We start from the raw sequence: 24,316 nt of genomic DNA on the forward strand, positions 1-24,316 counted from the left end.
CTGAACGTGTCATCGCAATCAAACCACACGCCTGATAGCAGAGAACCCTGGGACCCTGCCTGGGAACCGTGGGGGAGTCGGATCCGAGATGCACGTAAGATCCACGGGAAGAAGACCCACGAGGACGCGGGATTCAAGTGGGGCTTGGGGTGACTCGTTCTGCCGTCCAGTACTTTTTAAAAATATATATATTTTTTATGGATTTGAGAGAGAGGAAGGGAGAGGGAGAGAGAGATAGAAACACGGATGAGAAACATCGACATTGACCGGCAGCCTCCTGCAGGCCCCGGGGCCTGGGCCCCCCGGGAATGAACCGCGACCTCCTGGTGCAGGGTCGACGCTCAACCGCTGAGCCACGCCGGCCGGTCTCCGTCCAGTACTTTTTACGGAACAGAGACGGACCACACCTATGAATTTCTTTCGAAAGAGACCTTTTCTGCACAAATGTTTTACCTTCAGCGGGGTCACAGCCAAATTTGCTTCACGCTGCTTTCTCTGAAGTTCGTCCACCTGCAAGACAAGAGCGTTGTGACAGGGCCGAGCCACTGTTCACACGGCTCTGCTTCCCCAGGCGAGCCGGGCTCACGCAGCTTGGCCGTGTCCCCTCCGCCCCCACAGGAGCGCTCAGTGGGGGACAGGGGCCTTTCCCGCCACCTGCTCAGCACCCCGGGGAGGAAGGACGCCCTGAGCTGGAGGGTGAGCTCGGCCGGCCAGCTCTGTCACCTCTTCCTTCAGGGAGAAAGGTTCCCCAGGTCCCCATACAGAGGTGGCAGGGCCTTCTAGCGCCATGTTAAACCTACGGGTTCCCGGGGCCAGATGTCCTGGGTCCTAACCCCGGCCCAGCCACTCACTGGAACTGTGACCTGTGTGAGTCACTTTTCTCTGCCTCGGTTTTCTCATCTGCAAAGTGTGGGTAATGCTAGTGCCCACCCATGGTGGTGACTGTAGCGACTCCTCCATGAATGATTCCTGCAAAGTGCTTAGGACAAGTCCCGGCATGCGGTCAACACCCAAGGACTGGAAACCAGTGTTACCACCTGGGACGGAGGTGCCAGGCACAGGAGTGACGCCACCTCGGGCCTTCCAGCCTAGCCCAGCACCCAGCGCCCAGCACCCAGCACCCAGCGCCCGGCTGAATGCCACCAAGTGATCCCACGATGCCTTGTGGAGCAGCATCGCCCAGCCAAGTCCCACCCGAACGCCGGACCCACAAAATCACACATGTAACAAGGTGGGTGTTCCGAGGTCCCGCTCTCTCTCCTGTCCTCTGTAGTTGGTGCGGACGGCTACATGAAGGCAAGGCCTTCTCGCCCTCACCTCTGACCCCTGACCTACGCACCTGTAAGAAGGCAGGTGTGCGTTTGTGCCTATGAAGCTACGCCATACAGAATGTCCTATATCTTGTTTTTGTCACTTGATTTAAAATCACAGTGTTATTTCCATGTCGACACAAACTGATCACATCCTTTTAAAATTGTGGACATTATTTCATCATGAGGCTGAAACGTAATTTATTAACTCACTCTTCCTTATGGAAATGTATATTGTTCCTGTTTCTTTGCTTTACAAACAAGGCTCGGTGACCGTCCCTGCCTTTCTATTTTGGCTCCTTTCTGCATGTGCTCAGAGTAAATGCCGGCTCCTAGCGACTGTCTCACACGCGAGAGGCGCGGGTGTGGGTGCGTCTGCGCGTGGATCGCCTCCCTCCGCTCCCGCTTGGGGGCAAGCGCGACTCCGTCGCTGTGAGCTGGGTACCGGCCCGTTTCCAGTTAAAAAGTCAATGAGAAGAAAGTGAAAAGGCAAGAGAGTGAGAGGAAAGATTTGCACATCAGGGACTTGTATCTAGAATACACAGGGGATCCCCCCAAAATGCATACACACTTTATCAGCTGATAGCTCAATGTTTTACATGAAATGTATTTTAATAAAACTGCCTTTATAATTAGTCAAAGTGTGTGTATACATTTTTTTGGGACGCCCTATATAACAAATTCTTACAACTCAACGAGAACAACAAAGCAATTACAACATGCACAAAGGATCTGATGGACAGTTCTCCAAAGAAGATCTACGGATCACCAACAAGCACAGTTTCTTAAATTGAGATAATTATAGATTTACACGCAGCTGTAAGAAATCATACAGAGAGGTCCCTTGTAGACTTTGCTGGTTTCCCTCAATGGGAACATTTTGCAAAACTGTAGATAGGATAACCAATATCAGTTATACTGATATTGATGCAACCCACCAATTGTATTCAGGTTTCTCCACTTTAACTTGTACTTGTGTATGTGTGTGTGTGTGTGTGTCTGTGTGTGTGTGTGTCTTTCTGTCTGTCTGTCTATGTACCAGGTTCTATGGAATTTCATCACCTGTGTAGGTCACATCTCCACCCCTACGGACAAGATACTGAACAGGTTCAACGCCACAAGGATCTCTCTTTTTTAAAGTATGTTTTTATTGATTTAGAGGGAGAGAAAGGGAGAGGGAGAGAGAGAGAAACATTGATATGAGAAACAAACGTCGATTGGTTGCCTCTCATATGCATCCCAACCAGGGACCGAGCCTGCACCTTGGGCATGTGTCCTGACCAGGGACGGGGCCAGCAGCATTTGGTGGCCTCAACGACACCCAACCGAGCCACACCAGCCAGGGCCACAGGCATCTCCTTCTGCCCTTTCATAATCACGGCCACTTCACTCCTACAGAGGAAGGGCTTCTATTTATGTAACATTGGAAAACTGACTTTCTAAAAAACCACACACATGTAGTATTCTTTTTAGATTTAACAGGTTAGCCAGATGGAATTTGTCTTCTGTGCTTTGTGAGTCTAATAAATACTAACCCCTGGTCGGGAATGGCCAGTGAGCTCTCACCTGGTTCTTTTTTCTGTTCTCAAAACTTCCCGGGGGGGGGGGGGCATCGGTTTGCGGGAAAGGACGCCCTGCCCGCCTACCTGGCCCTCGAGCCGGTCGCGGAGGCAGAGGGCCTCGTCCCGCGCCTCCTGCAGCGCCCGGCCTGCGGAGCCCTGGTCGCGGAGCTGGCACTGCAGGGTCAGCACCTGGTGACGGAGCCGCCGGACGTGCAGCTGCAGGTCCTCCTCGGAGCTCTCGGCCTCGGGGTCCCAGAGCTGCGGAAATCACACACTCAAGTGACATTCTTTTTAAAAAAAAAAAACAGAAGTTTTTATTGATTTTTAGAGAGAGAGGAAGGGGGAGGGAAAGAGAGAGACAGAACCATCAGTGACAATAATCATCCACCGGCTGCCTCCTGCACACCCCCTACTGGGGGTCTAGGGGTCAAGCCCGCAACTGTGCCCTGGGTCTGGACTGTGCCCCGACCCAAACTGTGACCTCCTGGTTCCTAGGTCGACCCTCAACCACTGAGCCACAGGGTTCAGGTGACATTCTTAGGTTACCTTCCAAGTAACTTGTTCAGGGGGAATGTTGGGGGGGGCAGGGAGGCGCAGGATAACATTCCAAAATGCTACTTTCAAAAACGTTTTTGTTCACATGTGTTTTCAAAACCATGCGAAACAGCACAGCGTCCCCGAGTCTGTTTTAACAGCTGCCGGTCACCATGATACCGAAACAGTGTGATGAGTGAAATTTTCAGGTTCAAACCCAGTGATGAGATGCGTCTTACAGTGAAGCCTCACAGCGTGTTTCTATGAAACAGAAGATGCTGCCCATGAAACAATTTTCTCAAATCGGTGCAAAGTAGCCTCTGACGCTGTGGGTCCACCTCGAGTGGGTTTCACGGGGACATCAGCAGGGAGTTTCAGGGCGGGCGGGAGGGAGAGGGAGAGGGAGAGGCCGTGGGAATTAGGGTGAAGTGATTGGGAGGCTGCTGCCCCCAGTGGCCTGGAGTCTACACTTTTGCTTCCTAAATAGCCTATATATACAGACCGCAGGTGTCATACACATACATGCATGCCGACATATCTATTTTTCTATACAACATTCAGTATATATCTTTGTGTCTTTGCTCCCTTTATGCCACACCAGGAGCATTCTCAATATCATTGACACGCTGAATGAAAGACTGCTGGTCCATATGCACGTTGGATGCTCAGATTAGTCTAACATTAGCTGCTAACCCTGGGGCTGTGCTGAGGGTTTGCACAGAAGCACCTGGCACATCTCTGGTTCTTTCCCTGAGACCCTCAGAGGGGCACTGCAGGGTCAGGGACTGAGCGACGTGGACCCCTTGGTTCCCATGGCTGAGACGCCTTAAAAGGAAGCGCTGCTCACAGCAGAAGCTCCCCCGGGGGCCCAGGAGCTCAGAGACTTCTCCAGCGCCCTTCCCCCTAGCTGCTGAGGCCCGCCTTTCACTCAGAGAAGCCACCTGGGAATGTGAGGCCCACGGCGATCATCTTCCACGTGGCCCTCACCTGGGTGTGGGCAGGCGGGAGGGGGAGCCCGCGCTACTCTGTTTGGAGAGGAGAGGGTGGGAGGGCAGAATCCACATGACTCCGTGGCTGGTAGGCGTCTCCCTTCTTAGTAGGGAATACAACAGAGAATGTGGGGTTTTTAATTAGTAGAAATTCACAGAGCATCGGCCTGAGATTCACAGGCTGGGTCCTGGTGAGAACAGATGGGCGCTCCAGACAGTTCCATCAAATCTAGCTCCATGCAAAACAAGTTGGCCTTTCTGGGGAGCCAGGTGACTCTGCTGCCTCCCTCCTCTGCAGGGACGTGGACAAGGGCTCTGTCCCAGTGTCCTGAGAGAGCGCCCGCGGTCCGTTCTAAAGAGAAGGGGAGTGTGGCATGTGGCTGGCCCTGCCTGGCACATAGGACTGTACCCTGTGGACGCCCTGTGGATGGCCCTGTGACTCACTTGCTATAATAAAAAGAAACTGATGTGGCTACTTTAATATCAGAAAAAGTAGACTTCCTAGTGTGAGTGCCCTGGCCCGTGTGCTCAGTGGTTAGAGCATTGGCCCAGGAACCGAAGGGACTTGGGTTCGATTCCCGGTGAAGGGCACATACCTGGGTTGCAGGTTCAATCCCTGGCCCCAGTCGGGGGCTTGTGAGGGAGGCAACCAGTCCAAGTGTGTCTCTCTCCCCCTCTCCTTTCCTCTCTCTCTAAAAATCAATAAACTATTCTTTAAGAAAAAGAAGGAGTATGAGAGATAATGAAAGACATTATCATGATAAAAGAGCCAGTTCAGCAGGAATACATAATCATCCTAAATCTGTATGTATCTCATAAATAATTTCAAGATATATGAATCAAAACTAACATAACTAAGAGAGGAAGCACACAAACGCACACTCAGAGCTGGAGATTTCGATGGGCATCTGGGTAAGTGACGAACCCAAGAGACAACACATCACTAGAGATACAGAAGATGTGATTAACGCAATTAACCGGCCTGGCCTAATTAACACTCAACAACCACGGGGCATTCATTCTTTACAGGGCACCCAGGACGTTTACAAAATAGACCATAACCTGGTCAACAAAACAAACCTCCACAAATTTCAAAAGATTATGATAATACAGAGCATGTTTACCGACAACAGCGAAATAAAACTAGGAATGTAACTAAAAAATTCCGCAGGTGCTCGGAAATTCGGCAACACGCTTCTAAAAATATAACCCGTGTGTCAAGGAAGATGTCTCAGCAGAAACTAGAAACCACTTTGAACTGAGCGGACGTAAAAAGCACCACGTATCCCAGCGCGTGGGGCGCAGTGGGCGCCGCTGGAACGCCGCTTAGAGAGGAGCGCGGGGCACAGAGGAAGCGCCTAAAACCAGGGCCCCCGCCTTCCACTCAGGGAGCACGGGAACCAGCCCATTAAACCAGAGCAAGTGGAAGAGAGAAAGTAATAAAGACCTAAGCAGGAACCAGTGAAATAAAGCAGGGTGATATACAATAAAGAAAACCCACAGATCGTTATTAGTATTTGGTTAACCCTCACCTGAGGATATTTTTCCCGTTGATTTTTAGAGAGAGTGGAGGGGAGGGACGGAGGGAGGGAGGGGGAGAGAGGGAAACATCGATGTGAGAGAGACGCAGCGAGGGGCTGCCTCCCGGACGCGCCCCAAAGGCGGCCGAGGGGAACCTGCAGCCCAGGCGCGTGCCCTTCACCAGAAATTGAGCCTGTGACCCTTCGGTGTGCAGAACAACCATCTAACCACTGAGCAGCACCAGCCAGGGCTAAAAGGTAATCTTTTGAAATGATTGATAAAGTTGCTGAGAGAGGAGGAGGGAGGGAGGGAGGGAGGGAGGGAAGGGAACGGGGGTTGAGAGGAAGAGAGACAGATACAGAAAAGATGAACATATACAAAGGGCTCAATACCAAATACCCGCCGACACTCAAGGCCACCGTAAGACTATCACAGGCTTTTCATCCTAGGGGCCCGGAATCCAAGTGTTGTCCACAGGTCAGGGAAATGACTCCCAAGACCCCATCCCGACTCAAAGTGGCAGGTGTAGCCAGTGCAGACCTGGGCTCGAACCCTGCTTGATCAAGTCCTAACGCCCACGGCTCTTTCCACGGCCCTTCTCAAGCCCCAGTGGGCAGAATTACAACTCAGGCTGCTCAAAAGACCCCTAGATCCGAACCTACAAGCCCTGACCTTGGAGTGTAAAGGCGCCCACCAGACACCGATCTGAACGGCCTACGGAGAGGGGCGGGCTTGCGTCTTACGTGGCACAGGAGAATGAGGGCTCTGGAGCCAGACCTCCCAGGTGCAAGTCCCAGCAAACCCCCTCCTAAGTAAGCTGTGTGACTTCGGGCAAGTGACTCAGCTTCTCTGGGCCTGTTTTCTCCCCCGATAAATGGAGGCGGTGACTGTCCCTCCCTCACAGGGCTGCCGGAGGATTCCCTGAGTAGGGGGTGGGCAACAGTCTAGAAAGTTAGCAAGGGGACAATGAAGCAGCTGTGCAGAGTCCACCTACCTGGGGGCCACTGCTGGGCGACCTCGGAGCTGGCCCTCGGTCCTCAGAAAGCTGCGGTCTCTCCTCCCCTTTTCCCAGACGTGCCTCTCTTACTCCCATGCCGTCGATGTCCCCTTGCAGCGCACCGGACACATCCGCACTTCTCCCGACCAGCGATGGAGCAGCCGTCTCCGCTTGGCACCTGGGGTTCTCTGCGCCTGAGGAGGGTCCCATCCACCCTCTGGCCAGACCCGTTTCCTTCTCCAAGGGTGGCCCGTGGACTCCCACAGTCAGTTGGTCTGAAAGCGGAGTCACCTGCACGGCCCTTTCTACAGTCCCCACCTTGTCCACCTTGCCTTTCCCCTGGGGGTGCTCCTCCGCTCCCCGCAAACGCCCCGCGTCTGTGCTCATCCGCACCGCGACCTCCCTCTCCAGGACTTGGATCCTGCGCAGGAGGTGGGCGTTCTGGCCCCGGAGGGCCCCGATCATCTCCTCTATCCCCAGCACCACATCCTTGATCAGCTCTTTGTAGCTGAGCCCCAGCTCCGAGATGAGCGCCTTGAGCTCCCGGTTCTCCTGCGCGGCGTCCTGCACGAGGCCTCTGCACTTGCGGGTGCTCTGGGACATGGCCCTCTGCAGCTGGCCCAGACACCCCCTCAGCCTTTCATTGTCTTCTTCCAGCTCAGAAATTTTGCTGTAACTTTTCCCGTTGCAGTCCTCAAGGTCAGCAATGACCTGCAAGTACTGGTCCAGCTCCCTCCTTAGGCGAGAGATGTCTCCTAACAGCGCGCCGTTATCCTGCTCGAGCGCGGATATTCTGTTCGCGGTTCTCTGCCTCTCTGTCTGGAGGGCACGCATTTTTCGGTGGCATCTCTCCTGATCTCTCTGAAGTTGGGCGTTTTCGTGTAAAACTCTGCTTCTCTCTTCCTTCAGTCCAGAAACGAGCTGGCGAAACCTTCTTCTGGCTCTCTCTAGGGCTCTCGGTGGCTGATGGAGGTCCTGGCCCCACTCGGAGGCTCCCCTTGGGCCCGGGCACAGGTCCCCCAAATCAGGCCCCAACCCTGAGAGAACCTGGCCGGTTCCCAGGGCCTCAGTCTCTCCTGGACTAACATCTTCACAGCTCTCCTCAGGGTCTGCTTCCTTCGCAGGACAAGTATCCAAACCCTGCCGAGGACCAGCGTGCCCCTGGCCACCGTGCCGTCTCCCAGCAAAGCTCCTGTCCCCTCCCTCGGTGGGAGCTCCCTGCCCACGACCTCCACTCCCGAGCTTCAGGGTGGACAGCAGCCGGAAGCAAGCCTCCATCTCTTCAGCAAATGCATCTATTGTGAGTGCAGATCGGACGCGTCCTTTGCGTGGAGCCCTTGGGGGCCTGGCGGGTTCGGCTCCCTCGGGTGATAAGGCGAATCTGGGAGACAGAGGCAAACCTCCCTCCTCCGCTAAGGAAAGTGTTTCCCTGGCCTCCCATCCCCTGGAGCCCAGGCTGGACCCTTCCGGATGCGATGCCCTCTCTTCCTCCCCTGGCCCTCCATCCCCAGGACCTCCCTCAAGCGGCAGCAGAGCGTGTTCCGACCACGCGTGGTTGTCCTCCTGGCCCTGAACTCTCCCGGTGGCTCCATCCTGCTCTGGGAGGAGCTGAGCGCCGGGTGGAGACGGCCCTTTGGCACCGTGAGCCCTGAAGAAGGCGGCTGAGGGGGCCCCTTCCTCCTCCCAAGAAAGCCCTCCTAGGAGGCCCCAGACGTGCTCCTCCGCCGGCCGCGTCCTGCTCAGCGATTCAGGACCCTCGGTGGACACAGAGGCCGCGCCCTGCAGAAGAGGTAGGGGACGCGCCCGCCTGGGCCGAGGGCAGGAGGCCGCGGCCGGGGACCCCAAAGCCCCGTGCGGGTCCTGCAGGCCCTCCAGGGCGCCCGCACTGCCCTCCAGGCTCGGGTCCTCCTGGCTTTCCTGACCCCGCTGGCACCCGTCGCCCAGGTCTTCCTCCTTCCTGTCCCATGTCCTCCTCATCCCCCAGACCTCGGGGCTCAGTGCTAGGGCTCCTCCTCCCTCCTTCCAAGGGTCATCTAGGTCCCTCGGCCCTGTCCCAGGAAATCTGTGCGGTAAAGTCTGCGGGGACTCCTGGCAGAGGGGGGCATCGCGGCCCCTTGTCCGGTGGTGATCCCAGCAGGGCTGTCCTCTGGCTCTGGGAGCAGGCAGGGGCCTGGCGTCCGGCACCTGCTGCGTTTGGAGATCTTCTGGAGAAGTCTCCTGGAGCAGCAAGACAGCCGTGTCACCGGCGGGGTCCCAGGGAGGGAATGTGGACGTCTGCACCAGGAGGAAGGGCTCCGGGGCCGGGGCGGCTGGTGGCCTCTGCGCCGAGACCCAGGCCAGCTCCGCGGGGAGAAGGGAGCCGGCCGCACACTGTCCCGAGGGGCAGCCACAGATGACAAGCAGAGTCTGTTCGTGCAAGCTGGGCTCGGCCGGACCAGGCTGGGGGTGGGAGAGACGACAGGCGTGAAGCAGCCCCTCCTGCCACGTGTCCCCTCCGCACCCCTCTGGCCCCATCTCCTGATGTCCGGGCTTCCTCACCAGCCATGTAGGCCTTCCTAACGCTCCACCCTGTCAGCACCCAGGGCCTTTGCACCTGCTCCTCCCTCTGCCCAGATGTCCTTCCCCAGATCCCCTCATGGCTCACCTCTCGCTTCATCACATCTCAACGCAGACAGAACTTCCTCACTCAGGGCTCCCGGAGCACTTCCACCGCCCTCTGCCCACTGACCCACTTTACTTCCCGCACAGCCCCTCCCGTCCCCTCCCCATCACAGTCTGTGCGATGCTGTGACCCCCTCAGCCCCTCCCGTCCCCATCACAGTTAGTGTGTGACGCTGTGACCCCCCCGGCAGCCCCGCACTTCCAATACGGTAGCCACAGCCACATGGGGCTTCTCAAACGGGAAACAATGCAATGAAAGTTAGCACTGGGTCCTGCAGCCCCCCAGCCCACATCCAGTGCTCAGCCGTGGCTCACGGCTGCTGTAAGCACAGCACAGACGTAGACCGTGGCCAGCGTCACAGTGGGCAGTGGGGCATGGGCTGCCCGAGGGCAGGGAGCCGGGCCTGGAAGAGCACCGGGCACAGAGGTGCTCCATAGATCTTTTGTCATATATATTAATATTCTCTTTATTTGGTTCGTTTATCCAGAGAGCACGACTGGCCCAGCTCGCAGAACAGACTCAGGCTGGGCTGGGGCCTCGGCCTGCTGGGAAGGCGGGAGAGGGGTCTTGGGCTCACTCACGTGTGACCGTGGCCACCTGCCCCACAGCTTGGCCAGTCTTCCTACCTGCCTGCCCCTGTCGTCCTGTCTGTCTAACTCCATCCTTCCACTGGGTGCAGCCAGGGTCCAGCTTTCCCAAGAAGCCCTCCCAACCCCATAGGATGGCTTTGGGTGTGGCAGCCACACCTCACACGCACACACACACACGCACACACGCAGCTCCTCGGGACAGGCCATGAGTGAACAAAGAAGCAGGGGGGACCCTCTCTGCGGAGGCCACAGGGCCACGCCAGGGCTAGTGGGCCGAGCTCTGCTCGAGCATCTCTGTATTTCACATGCAGGAAAACAGAAGCTGAGGAAGTTGTGGTTCAGAGGAAGCCCGGCAGGGCCAGTGGACCGGGCTCCTGACCCTCGGGGATTGGGGGGGCTGTGGAGCCAGAGCTCAGGTCCACCCCAGGGCTGTGTGGCCTCGGGAATCACAGCAGCTCTTGGAGCCGTGGAGTCCCTGCTTCCAGAGGGGGGTTGTGGCTCCCACCCCACAGCTAATCACACGGTTCCTAGGGATGAAGCACGACAGGTGGCAGCCGGGCCCGGCACTCAGCCTGGGGCCCTTTTTGCTCTCTCCCACCCAGGTCAGGGTGATCCATTCCATCTCCTCAATCTCCCTCTCAGCCATTTCCAGAATGTTCTAAGCCCAGAGTGTCTTTAACCCCTTCTCCCCCCTCCGCATGATGGGCACACACAGGAGGCTGGTCAGGCCCAGCTGGCACCCCGGGCACCCAGAAAGCCTCTGGCCTTACCTGTCCATGGTGGGGTCCCGCCAGGTCTCCCAGGAGTCCAGCTGTGGTCTCCAGGCCTGGTACCAGCACAGAGGGGCCTCGTCCAGCCCCGACGCTGCCCCGGGGGCAGGGCCCCTCGGTGGGCTGGCCTGGGAAGGGACAGGACCCCCAGGGTTAAAAAGACCCTGCTAGGAGCCTTCCCAGGATTGTCACCAGTGGCCATGCCCCTGCTTTGGGAGCTGATGGCACTGCTCACCGACTCAAGGCCTTCGAGTCCCCACAGATGGCCTGATGATCACCATTGCCCACCAGGTGAGGACACTGAGACTTAGAGATAGGAAATGACCGTCCCAATGAGAAGCGGATATGGCTCTGGCAGCCACTTCCTCTGACCACAGAACTCACTCACTCAGGTGACAAAATCCATGACACCTCTCTTCCCGGCTTCCTTGTGGGCCACAGAGGGTCGCAATCCCAGCCCCTAGCCCCACGGTCGGCGTGTGGACAGAGGAGCTGACTCCTAGGCTCACTGCCAGACAGACCCCATGCCCTTCTGCAGGGACGAGTCTGACCTTGTCTGACCGGTCAGCTCGCTTCCCAGAAACAGGACAGGAGGGCAGTGCGCAGTGCTGGTGGGTGTAAATGACCCCTCTCCCTAAACAGCACTTGGCCTTGGAGGACGGTGAGTAGCCACAGGACCCAGATGGACACAGGGGCTCTGGGGCTCCTGAGAGCAGTGGCTTATGCCGAAGGGACCCTGGAGGCTGTGGCTTAGGCTGTCCTCAGGGATATAGGTTCCCATCAGGGACAAGGTAGGGACGAGGGTCTTCTAAGCTCCTGCAGCTCCCAGACCCGGCACCTGGGCTGTCACTGGGGTGAGGGTGGGGACTGAAAAGCTCCCGGTCATTATGGTTTTCTGGGAGGGCAATTCCGCCTGAGAGACCCCTGCTGCCCTATGCTGGCACGCGTGGCATGGGCACTGAGGACTCTGATCCCCTCTTTACCAGCTGTGTGTCACCCCCTCTCTGAGCCTCAGCTTCCCGTCTGCAGAGCAGAGATGACCACCCCCTGCATCATCAGGACATTGTAGGTGAGCTAGCCCGTCAGGAGGTATCCATACAGATGCCCCATGCCCCACGCCCACGTCCCACACACAGTGGCTCCCACATACCTGCCGAGGCCCGAGGTCCTGGGGCACCATGGGAGTGGACAGGAGTCTGCCAGCCTGGGTTTCCGCAGGCCGCCAGCAACTCCTCCTGGGGCAGGAGCAGCCACTCATCCTGAACACAGCCCAGGGCATCCTGCAGGAAGACAGAGGAACCAGGAGAGCTGAATGTCCACTCCAAGCCCATCTCCGTGTGTCCCTCCCACCACCCCAGGAGGCAGCTCAGAGGAAACGGAGACTTAGGGAGCAGAGGCCTGAGGCCTGGCCTGCAGCCCTGTCCATGCTCCTGGTCCTACAGCCCAGCCTGCCTTCTGCTAGCACCAGGCTCCATTACCCAGGCAACCAGGAGCTTGTCTGTCCAGCTGAGATGCCTCTGGGCTCTGGGACCCTCTCCTTCCTGTCCCCACTGTGTCCCACCAGCGGAGGTGGGCACCTGCCCCGGGGGACTCTGTGCAGTTCTGTCCCTCAACTGCGAACAAGTACAAATGCTATGGCTGGTGTCCTTGGGCAGCGCTCCCTGGATTGGCCTCTCCCCAAGGCAAGTGGTACGTGGTGAGGCATCTCCCCTGCATGGCACTATTACCACGGCGCCTTCACTGCGGCTGCAGGAGGTGCGGGGCCCACAGAAAACTCAGCTCTGACCCACCACCCACATGGTCCCCTGCCCCGGGCTACTTCTAACCAGTTCTAACGGGTGCTGTCTACTGCCCACCTGCCCCCACCAGGCCTCGAGTTCCTTCTGGAAGGGAACTTGGCTCCATTTGGTCTGCACCCTCACCTTAGCCTAGCACACAGTAGGTGCCGAACATGTGTGTGATAGCTGAATGCACAGATAGACCCTCAGAAAGGCAGATGTTCCAGACTCACTAGTGCATCTGTGGGCAAACATTTACTAAGTTCCTACTATGTGCCAGGTGCTGTTCTAGGCAAGGGGAGAGGGAAGTGACCAGGTAATGCCCCATCCCCTCCTCAACTGTCCCCCAGGCCCTCCCCTGCTCCCAGGGGACCCCGGCATGGACTCATAGCCAGGCTTCCTGCTCGGAGCCTCCCTTGACTCCCTTGGGCTCCAGGCTCAGCTCCAGCGCTAAGATCAGGCCCTGGAGGCCACCGGGGGCTGTCCAGGGCCGCCCCGACACTCCTCCCCCTCGCCTGGCTCCACTCACAGTGCCTCCTTCCCTCCCACAGCCCTCCCCCCACCTGGCCCTGGCTCTGCACCCTGCACATGCTGTTCCTTCTGCTTGGCTGGCATGTCCTCCTGGGGGGGGTATTCACTGTCTGCTGCTCACTGGGCAAAGCCCCCCACACACCTCGCTCTCAGCCGCTCCCTCCCACATCAGCGTCCCCGCGGTCCCCCTGAACTAGAAACGGGCAGGTGGCTCTCCTGCTTCCAACCCTTCCACGCTCCCCTCTGTGCTGAAGGAGCGCCCACCTGCTCTGGCCTCAACATCTACCTGCCTCCCACCTCTTGTCCTCGAACAGACCCTCTTCCTCCTACCTCAGAGCCTTGCACCTGGTGCCTGCCGTGGGCACCTCTCTTCCAGCCCCCTCTGCCCAGCTAACCTGCGCCCCTCTGGCCTCAGCTTAAAGGCCAAAACCCTGTTCTCCTCCAAATTAGTCCTGTTCCCTCCCTCCCAGCATCTCCTCCTCACACCCAAGTCTGTGACCTAGTGTCCAGGAGACGGTTGGTGTCATGTCCACTCTCCTCCCAGACCAGGGATCTCAACCCTGGGTCACCCCTTAGAATCTCCCAGGAGCTTAAGCAAGTACCAAAGTCAGCCCAGACCCACCGCAACCAGAGGGGCCTGGGCACCAGCATCCTGCTCCGCACCCAGCCAGCCGGCTGCTCGCCGAGGGCCCCCTGCGAGCTGCCTCCTGTTTTTACCCATCTGGTCCCCACGTGATCAGAAATAAACATTTTGTCAGCAGCTTAAAATCACCTTTGGAACGAGGTAGAAAAGAAGAAATGGAGAGAGAGAAGGTGGGGGAGAGAAAGAAAAAAGCCCGAGGGCCCAGGCTGGAGAAGGGAAGAGACAGAAACTCTGAGCCGCAGGAGAGAGGAGGGGAGGGCTGAGAACCGAACAGACGGAAAGGAGAGGGCGCGGGGCGGTGTCCAAGGCCACCGTTGTTCCCGTTTATTTCCACTTGGATTTTATTCCAATACCCGAGTTCCCTTCAATTCAGTTTAACAAAGACTTAACTGAGCAACTACTACGTGGCAAACCCTGTCGTGGGGCTGGGGACAAACCCATGCAAAAAACAGACACAGAGCCAAGGAGGTGCCGCCCAGTGGGGGAAATCCTGAAAGCTGGTGCTGCTTCCCTTTCATTTCACAAGTCACTAAATCAGTACTCAGAGAAGGAGACTGACCTGCCCAAGGTTACACAGCACAGGACCGGGGAAGGACAGGACCGGAGCTCGGGGCTCTGGACTGGAGCCCCGCTTTCTCCCCCCTTCCCGCACCTCTCTCCTGCCTTGTCGACCCCCCTGCCCTTCCGCACTCACGGGAGCATTTCCCGTAACTTCGCGTGGTCTTAGCTTTATGTGTAATTATTTTGAAAGATGAGCACAGGAAAGAAAAGAAGGAACTCAGTGACATCCAGATGTCATTCGTGTGTTAGGCGCTGTCCTTCTGGGCTTTTCTCTCTGCACAGACGTTTCAATTCATCCAAAAGTCTGTTTCTACAAATGTCAGCTTTTGCTTTGAGCTTTTTCCTTTGATGTTTTTGAAGGATCATTTTCCAGCAGGTTCTTCTGCGACGTGGTTTTATGGCTGCCTAGCAGCCCCCGAAATAAGGGCCGCCTTACCTTACCAAATCCGGCCCCCGCATCGGACGTGTAGGTTGTGTCCGATGTTTACCGGCTATAAAAAGTGCGGAGGTTCTTCTAACGTTTGCGACGTATACAGAATAAAATGCAGGCTCGAGGTTTTGCTTCTTAGTAATTCTGACTAAGGGAACCGGAGCTGACCTTTTTGTGTAAGATTTCTAGCGGCCATGTCGTCCGGCCTTTCGCATGAGCTGTATGTTCGTAGCTTTTGCCTGTTTTATTTTTCTACACTATTGACACGATGTTTTAAAGCCCTCGCTTGCTGCCGGAGTGAGTGACAAATGTGAAACAGCATTTCTGCTGGAACGCAGGTGTGACAGGGAGGGGCTGCCGGTGCTCCCTAAACAGTGAAAAGACTCTTGTCACCACCACCAGGGGTCGCCCTACTCACACTGGGGGAGGGGGGGCAAAGAGGCCAGGGGAGTGCCCAGCATTTCTGATACCGATGTCACCCAGAGCATGGTCTCAGCTTTGAAATAACAGCCTGACACTGACATTTTAAAGACTGTGACTTTTAATCTCCTGGTGTCAGCCTCCCTGCTACCCTCCAGGCCAGGCCATAGCCTCTGGCGTCCCCTGCTATAGTAGTCAGCCACCCAATTGCCACTGTCTGCACCTGCGTCTGTCTCTCCTGCATGCTCTGGAAGAGCAGGGTCACCTCTCCAGCCCCAGAGCCTGGCACAGTGCCTGGGACATGGCAGGTGCCCAGTGCACACTTGCTAAAAAGCATTAGGGGAGGGAGGTGACATCTACAATGGGCCCTGCTTACCTGGCAAACCACAGTCCTTTTTCATTTCTTTTCACCCAGGACCCTGAGCAGAAACACCGACCCCAAGCTCCTCCCCAGGTCGGGGTTTGTCCTTGGAGTGGCCCATTCCTCAGGGACCTGGGCCCCGAGCAACTTGCTCTAGAAACTGTAAAGTGCGTGGTCCCAGGCAAGGCCTTGCCTCAGCTGGACTGTAGGTTTGGGGACAAGGACAGTGATTCCTGCCTGGCTACCTGCCAGCACCAATGGCGTTCTGTTTGGGAAGTTGCTTTGCAAACATGAAACAAATAACATTTTCTCATAGTGACTGCCACCATAATTCACACCACAACACCCAGAGCACATCAGATGCAGCCAGCAGCCGTGAAGAAGTGTGCACCTTGCTTCAGGTCCCTTCCTTGGGCAAGTGACAGTACCTCCCTGCCTCAGTTTCCTCATCTGCAAAATGAAGATCGGTAATCCTAACACCTCAGGAGCTTGTTGTAGGGAGCTGGTTGCTGGGCCAAGCATGCAGCAAGCACTCAATAAATGCCGGCTTCTGTCATGATTTTCTATCTGACGCACACTTCCCTGGGGCCCGCCCCGCCCCCAGCTTCCCAATTCCTGCACCTCGCTTCCCAGCATCTTCCCAGCATTGCCACCCTGAGGCGGTCCCTTCCGCTGGAAGTTTCCATTTCCCAGGGGCTGTGGAGCAAATGGCTCCTTACGATCATTTGTTCCCTGAGTCACTTGCTCGCCAAGTGTTTCACAGCCCGCAGCCAGGGGCCCAGGTTTAGGGCTCAATCAGACCCAGCTGGTGACAGTGAAGAAGGCACAGCTGTGGAGGAAAGGCAGCCAGGGCTGTCCCAGTGAGAATTAGGGCCACCAGAGGCGGGTCATGTGGCTGCAGGGGCACCGAGGAGAGAAGGAGGTGACGTGAGGTCAGAGGAGTCTTCTTAGAGGAAATGACATCCCCACCCAATGGGGAGAAGGTAGCAGGGGCTTCCTGGGTGGCTGTAGGGAGGAGGCGATGGAAGCTTCTCGTGCAGGGACGGCATACAGGCAGGGGAACCACAAGAGGCTGACCCGGGTCCAGCGCCTACACTGTGCTTGTTGCCATGATGGCCTCCCTACGCCTGGGTGTTTCGGGGATGCTGCTGAGGCAGCCCGAGGCACCTGGCCTTCCCCAGGGGTCACCCAGCGCCCGCCCCGAGGCCCTGCCCAGTGTGGCCGGCATTGGGGCTGTGAGGAGGAAGGAAGCCCAGGGCCCGGGAGGCCAGAACAGGGAGAGCTTGCTGCCCGAAGCAGGTGAGGCAGAGGAGCTAGGCAGGGGCCATCACCTGCCCTGTAACCGCAGGTTGTGGCTGGATTGTGTCTCCTTAAAAGACGGTCAGGCCCTAACTGCGCCTGTGACCTTACTTGGAAACACGGTCTTCGCAGATGTGAATCACGATGAGGTCCTGCTGGAGCAGGCTGGGCCTCGCCCGCCTCACCTGCCCCTGTAGGCCGACCGGGCACCGAGGCAGAAGCTCTCAGCCCTCAGCCAGGAGAACAGACCCAGGACAGCCCCTCCCAGAGGCCACTGCAGTGCTCCCGGTCCCCGTGGGCCATCACAGCCCGTGATGGGGGAGCTCATGACCACAGGCCCCTCCGGGAACACTAAGGCACGGAAAGGTCCAGGACCCTGCCCGAAGGTTCCCGGGCCCTGAGAGGCAGAGCTGCACTGGAATCGCCACCGCCTCTCGCACTGCGCGTGGCTCACCCCGCTGCGTGCAGCTCCAATGTTTAAGGTTCACATTTTCTACCCCCCAGTCTCTAAACAGCAGCTTCTGCCCCTCCCTCTGCTCCCTGCTGATGAGGGGCTGGCTTGTCCCTATGCTAGAGGCAGACTGGCTGGGGACCGCACTTTATGGGCCATTTAGGGAATTTTCAAGGGAATTTTGACTGTGCACAGCAGCCTCCAGCAAAGCCTTGAGAGCATGAGCTGGGGGCATCGAGAAGGTCACAGGTGGACCTCGACACAGGGAATGTAAGCTGGGGGCACACAGGTACCGAATCCAGCCACTGACACTGTCCACACTCAAGGCCAGCTCTGGCCCTGGCAACTCAGGTAAGGGCTGCAGCCTGGAGTCACAGCTCCACTCTGGCCCATGTCCCCTGCTGGCCCGGAGTTGGGTGCCCGTGGCCAAGTCACTTAACATCCCAGGGCTCAGTTTCTCCATCTATTCAATGAGATCACGACACCTGGCTCACAGGTTGTTCTAAGGATTCAACGGGAACACACAACGTCCAAATGTTGGCGGGAGTCTCTTAGCTACTTAGGTCCCCACCCTCTCCCAGGCGGGAGGACTGAGCGGCGTGCGGGGAGGCAGACGGGAGGGATGACTTACGCCAACAGCCTGAATTAAAGTCGTGTTTAGGGAAATCACAGAGAGGATTCTAAATGACAGTTTCCATCTACACACGATTTATTTTCCAGAATTACAGTACGGTGCCAACATTGAACGTACAGGTTTCCTTTTATCCAGTGAACATAACGAAGGGAGACGAGCAGGACACGCAGAAGAATGACAGGAGGGGATGAAGCAGTAAAAAGATAAAACAGACCACAGGTGAGCTCACTGTTAAAACGATCCAGGCAGGACACACACAGTTCATCGTGCTGAGAGACACCGAGCAATTAAAGTTCCAGTTCATTTGAAATAGATTGTCTGGTCTGAAGATAAATTTGATTTTTTTTTTTAATGATCAATGTCGCTGAGCTATGGTCGCTCACTGATTTTCCCTTAAATGCAAACTGGCCCAGTGGAGAGAAGCAGGGATCTTGAGCCCTTGGAGGAGGCTGAACTAGCTCTCTCTTTTCAGCTGAGTACGGAAGAAACAAAGCCCTCTGGACTCACATATTTGGGCCGAATTCCAGTTCTGCCTCGTACTGCTGTGTGACAACAGGCCAACGCACGACCTCTCTGAGCCTCAGCCTCCTCATATGTGCATCGAGGACGCTAACAGCACCTGCCTCACAGTCTTCATGAGCATTAACTGAAACAATGCCTCTGAAACACCCAGGAGGGTGCCAAGCTCAGGGCAGGAGTATGTTACATGTAAGTTTTTACCTTCCCATCAGTCAAATGAATAAATAAATGGCCTCGGCCCTCGCTTCCAGAGCTTCCGAAACCTGCCCAAGGTCACCCAGCTAGTGACTAGGAGAACCAGAAGGTCCCACCCCTGTGTGCTCCCTGCTGCACAGGCCTGGCAAGCTCCAGCATCCCCTGCTGGGTGGAGGCTCTGACGACCCATCAGACCTGGCCCTGCCCTCGAGGAGCTCACAGTCTCGTGGAGAAAGGAAGGTGCACACACAGCGCGCCATGCAGGGGACCGTCACCGCCTTCAGTGCTGTGAGGGGGTCGGAAGGCGGTGACTGCTTTCCCAGGGAGGGGCTGGGTCAGGGGAGACGCACAGCACAGGACAGTTACCCAGGAGCTCATCTAGCCCCGGGCCTGGCACACGGCGGGGACTGATTAAATGTTGGGTATGGACGGATGCCCAGCGGGACAGAGAATGAGTGTGAAAGGGAGGCTGCGCGGCTGCCTGGAGAGTGGCTGGAAGCGGATGGTAGGGTGAGCGGGGTGATGGCGCCCGGCAGGCAGTGGGTGGGTGGTGGGCGAGGAGGCCTGGCTGGGTCGATGGGTGGGTAGAGGACTGCGTGGGATGGGGACTGGTGGACCAGGCTGGTGGGGTTGGGGGGGGAGAGGAAGACCGGGAGTGGGGGAGTCAGTGACTGAACCGAGCGGCTGTAGGAGGAAGTTAGAGAAGAGCAGTCACTCGGGCTCTGGGATGTGGCCACTTACCAGGCTGCAGGGACCGGCAGGGGCCGCGCCGCGCCCTCTCTCCCCCTGGGCCCGGGCCCCCAGCTCCTCGCGCAGGCTCCTGTTCTGCTCGGAGAGGTCCTCCACCTGGCTCTGCAGGCCGATCTCCGACAGCTTCAGCTCGTACACGCAGCAGCGCAGCTCCTCCAGCTGCCCGCGCAGCGTGCGCTCCGTGGCGCGCCGCTCCCGCAGCCGGCGCGCGGCCGCGTCCCGCTCGCGCCCGGCCCTGGCCTGCAGGGCGCGCGCCCCCGCCGCCTCGTGGGGGGCGCCCGGGGCCGGGGCCGGGGCCGGGCCGGGGCCCGGGGCGTCCAGCTCGGCCAGCAGGAGGCCGGCGGCGCGGCAGAGGCGCCGCACGTCGCGCTCCAGCCGCTGCACCTGCGCCCGCAGCGCGCGCTCCTGCTCGCGCACCAGGCCCATCTCGCGCCGCTGCGCCCGCCGGCAGCGCTCCAGGGCCACCGCCTGCTGCCCCAGCGCCTCGTCCTTGCGGCGCAGCTGCTCCCGCAGCCGCCGCAGCCGCCACCGCTGCCGCCGGGCCGCGCGCTCCTTCTCCAGGACCTGCGGGGGGCGGCGGGGGGGCGTCAGCGGCCCCCGGGGCTCGCCCGAGCCTGTGTTTGTTTGCAAGTTCGGGAGTCTGTGCCTCGTGGGGTATTTTCGCATTACGGTGTTGCATCAAGATATTATGTATCTCGGTGACTGAGTTTCTCGGCGCCCCCCCTTACATTTTGCCTCACCGCGCCCTGCTGGGGGCCCTGCACCCCCAGGAGCCGCCTGAGTTCTTGGGAGGAAGCGCGCAGGGGGTAGGAGGGGCTCAGCTGGCGCACACCCAGAGGGCCCTCTGGTGGTTGCACGGCATTTCCACTGAATGCCCCACCCCACAGTGTAGAGTTACCACCCGGACCCCCCCCAGGGTCCCCAGTCCACCCAGGACCTCCCAGACCTCTCCATTGCCCAGTGCCCAAGGGTTAATGCTGGCCCACCAAGGGTCAGCGGGCCCCGCTGGGGTCACAGCTGCTGCTCCTGATTGTGACCACCCCTGGGGAGTAAGGTAGGATTACTGTCACCCCGGGACACTCAGAAATGACTTGCATGATATCTCAGGGCTAAAGGTCACCACAGCCGGGATTCAAAACTCCACGTGTCTGGTTAAAGGTTTCCTCAAGGTCAGGAGGACGCATCACCCTGTTCTTAGGCCTTGACCCACACCCACCCATGAGCTGTGGGCTGGACCGGGCTGACCCACGCGCGGTGAAGATAGGAGTCCTGGCCTAATTTTCAGAATTCATTTAAGCACACGGTGGACCTGCCCTCGCCCTCGTGTTGATTCTCTCAACAGCCAGCAGCTGGTGCTGCTCCAGGCCGAGCGCCCGCGGAAGATAAAGCAACAAGCAAAGGGCACCCGTGAGAGAGGAGCCGGGGGAGCAGCCCCGCAGGCTTGGCCTGAGCATGTTTTCGAGGACATGGGGCACGTACACCGGAGACAAATTCCCTGTGAGGAAACGGGGTTTGCCCGACGGTGTGGATCCGGTCACAGGTGGTGCTCCGCGCTCCATTGTCCCCACAGGCCTGCCTCTGTCGGCCTCCAGAGTGACACAGGTCACTGCAGGAATGAGGCGTCTATGGCACAGACACACGCTTCCGGGGGACACTGACCACAGGACAAAACTCGGTTTGGCCATTACCAGGTACACAGGGCAGAGCAGCGCCTGCCTCACTCCTGCAAAACCTGCTCCAAAGTGCACGGACCTCGGGGAGAGAGTTAGAGTCAGAGGTTCGGGCTGGGATGTACCTGGGCCACGGGGTCACCTAGGGACCGGGAGCAAGTCCCCTCCTCACTCTGAACTTCAAGCCTCACCTGGAAATGGGGTTCCTGACAGGTGTTTCCCAGGGGCACACAGCCTTCCTGAGGCAGGAATAGAGCGGGGAGGGGCTCAGTGTCTACAGAGGGTGGGCCCCGCGGCACCTCTGAGCCCCGCACCATCTCCCTCACTGTCACTCTGGCCCTCGTCCCCCCGCCACACTGTGAACTTGCCGTGGTTACAGGGCTGTGTCTGATTCACGGCGGAAATCGGACATGTGCTGAGGCGCGGCTCCCACACGCGCATCGGCGCGTTTCCCGCGGAGGTGAGTGATGCTAGAATCGCACACACCTCTCTAGCTGGTGTTAAAAACTCCCCTGGGGACGCAGATGGTGACGCGCTATATGCCAAGGAGGGGAACGAACTCGGCTTTCTGCCCCGAAGTTCAGTATGGAGGGAAGCCCCCCGTGCGTCTCCCTGGCGCCCTGAAGACCCTCTCGCCCTCACGGGGCGCCTTCCCTCCTGTGCTGACTTCTGCCGCAGGGACCCGCTAACCAGCGTCTGTGGGGCTCCTCTGGCTGCTCCCACGGAGAGAAATGCATTTTAACCACGACCCCATTATACACATGCCCACATGCAGTGTCTCCAAACAGCTCCTGCTCGGACACCGACACGGACACGGGAGGCCCCTTCTTATTTCCTGGTCGGTTCTGTTTGTAAAATGAGGGTTGTGACTCACAGAACTGATTTCATGGCCCGCTGACGGGTGTCCGCCCACGATTGGACAATCACATGCTGCCCTGCCAGTCACAGTCCAGAGACAGGGCGCCCCTGGGGCTCTTTGGGCACCACCACAGCTGCCTCTGAGTCCTGTCATTTCTGCAATATTTCCTACACGTGACCCACCCTCCCCCCTGCATCATCTGTCCCCTGCAATATTTCAATAAACACTAATAATGACATAAACAGCAGGGTTATCAAATTGCCTACTGTTGTGTTTTATGTGTATTAACGCACTTAAACCCAGGTAACAATTTGAGGGTGCTGGTGCTATAGCATTCCCATTTCACAGATGAGGAAACTGAGGCCCAGAGAGGTTAAGTCACTTGCCCTAGGTCACACAGCCATCTGCCTGCCCCTTTCTCTGACAGCACTAACTTGTCCCCCACCATCTCTCTCTCCTGTGCAACCAGAACATCCCCAAAACCCTGCCCCTGTGCCTCTCCTGCTAAAACCCCCCAAAGCCTGCTCCCCGCAGCCTTCAGAATTGGATCCACGCAGTGGCCCTGGCATTCTGGCCCCTCTGGAATCCTCCAGTCTCACCAACGCCCTCTCCCCACCCACACCCTCTGCCGGGTCCTGGTATGTTCTCAGACTTCCATGCCTTTGCCTAGGTGGTTCCCCATGCCTCGCACGCCCTTCCCGCAAGGCCCGACTCTCATGGCCAGTTCTCTGCAGCTCCCCACCCCATGCATGCGCACACCGCGCCCTCGCCTCCCCATGACACCAGGGTCCGGCTTTGAGTTCCTTGTTTCCTATCTGTGTCCCCACCTGCCCTCCAGCTCCTGAGGTGGTGACCCTGCCTCAGTCATCTCCCTGCCCTTAGGCCAGAGCTGGCTCCCTGATGTCAGGCATGAAGGCCACAGAAATGAACCTCTGCCCAGAGCTCCCAGTGAGTGCACAGCCCCACAGGTCACTCAGCGCTCTCTCCCCCCGCCCCCCCCCCCACGCCCCAGTGTTCCCAGCAGGAACCCTGTGAGGCAGGCAGGGCAGGATGGGGATCCCATTTCACAGATGGAGTAGTTGAGGCCCAGAGAGGCCCTGTGACCTTGTCCCAGGAATTTCTGGCCACCTCCCACCCCACCCCACTCCCACTGTCTGTGCTCAACTGCAGCTGCTGCCACATCCGAACACATGAGGTGCCCCTACTGGGACGAGAAACCAGGCCTGGAAGGAAGGGGGGCCGTACCTGGCTGGCGAGCTCCCCCCGCAGCACCTCCAGCTGCTCCTGGGCGCGGAGGGAGGCGCTCCTCTCCTGGCCCACGCGCGCGCTCAGCTGGTCCACCTTCCGCAGGAGCTTCCGCTCTGACTGCTCCAGCTCCTGGATTCTGCAGCCGGAGAGCAGGGCAGCACTTAGTCGGACGGGGCGCAGTAAACACGGCCCAAGGTTTTCATGCACACACCCCCACCCCCGCAACCTTTGTGTTGTTATCTGGCCAATTTAATATTCTGACAAAATTACATTTTGTAAAACATTCACACATATCTTTCTAGGGATGGTCTATAATATGGACTTCAGGGAGCTCTTTCGACTAAGAAGGCACCATGCATCAGAGTCTTAACAGCACCCTCATCTCTAAGCCGGTAACCCCTGGTCTGGTGGCACCGATGAAGGACCGAGCCTGAAGCTCACACCTGCATCGTCTCAATGAATCTGCACATGACCAGCCCACAGGTGGCTTCCATTACCTCTTCTTTACACATGCGGAAAACTGAGGATCAGAGAGGCCAGGGACCTGCCCAAGGTCACACAGCATTATAGAGCCCAGGCTGTCTGATTCCCAGAGTCACACTTTTAACCCTTTGCCTCCCATCTGAGCTATATTTCTATGAATCCCTCCTGAGGAAGTGACTGAAATTCAGAAAAACGTTTCCGCATTTAAAATAATTAATCCGTATCAGTAAGAAGCTGGAGATGGCCTAATTGTCTAGAAGGGATGGCAAAGCCACGTGAAGGCCTTTTCATTATCCTGGGGAAATGCTGAGGCTGTGTCACATGAGAAGTAGTACCCAGACTGGACCAGAACCCTGACCACAGCTACGTAGAAAGAAGCTCGCGTGAGTGTCTTGGAAGCCCGAAGCGAAAGTCTGGCTACTGGTCCCACTGGGAGAGAAGGAACCTCAAAGACCTGCCTGTCACCTGCTTGCACCTAGTATCTTAGCCTCCTTAATGTGCCCATCTGACCTCTAATAGAAACCAGGAAACACGTGCAAAGTGCACGCA

At 57.8% G+C, this 24,316-nt stretch overlaps 1 protein-coding gene across 1 annotated transcript in view; it reads right to left on the bottom strand.

Moving 5' to 3' along the window:
- Nucleotides 1-24,316, bottom strand: part of C1H4orf50 (chromosome 1 C4orf50 homolog) — a 39,948-nt gene that overhangs the window by 10,900 nt on the left and 4,732 nt on the right. The window contains exons 2-8 of the mRNA XM_087829012.1: nt 23,282-23,420; nt 19,499-20,071; nt 12,086-12,215; nt 10,936-11,063; nt 6,911-9,352; nt 2,957-3,130; nt 454-510 (exon numbers count right to left, since the gene is read on the bottom strand). Of these exons, the coding sequence (XP_087685138.1) occupies nt 454-510; nt 2,957-3,130; nt 6,911-9,352; nt 10,936-11,063; nt 12,086-12,215; nt 19,499-20,071; nt 23,282-23,420 (3,643 nt within the window). The remainder of the gene's footprint in view (nt 1-453; nt 511-2,956; nt 3,131-6,910; nt 9,353-10,935; nt 11,064-12,085; nt 12,216-19,498; nt 20,072-23,281; nt 23,421-24,316) is intronic.

Source organism: Miniopterus natalensis, chromosome 1 (assembly GCF_054644295.1).
Source record: "Miniopterus natalensis isolate mMinNat1 chromosome 1, mMinNat1.hap1, whole genome shotgun sequence".
NCBI classification, from domain to species: domain Eukaryota; kingdom Metazoa; phylum Chordata; class Mammalia; order Chiroptera; family Miniopteridae; genus Miniopterus; species Miniopterus natalensis.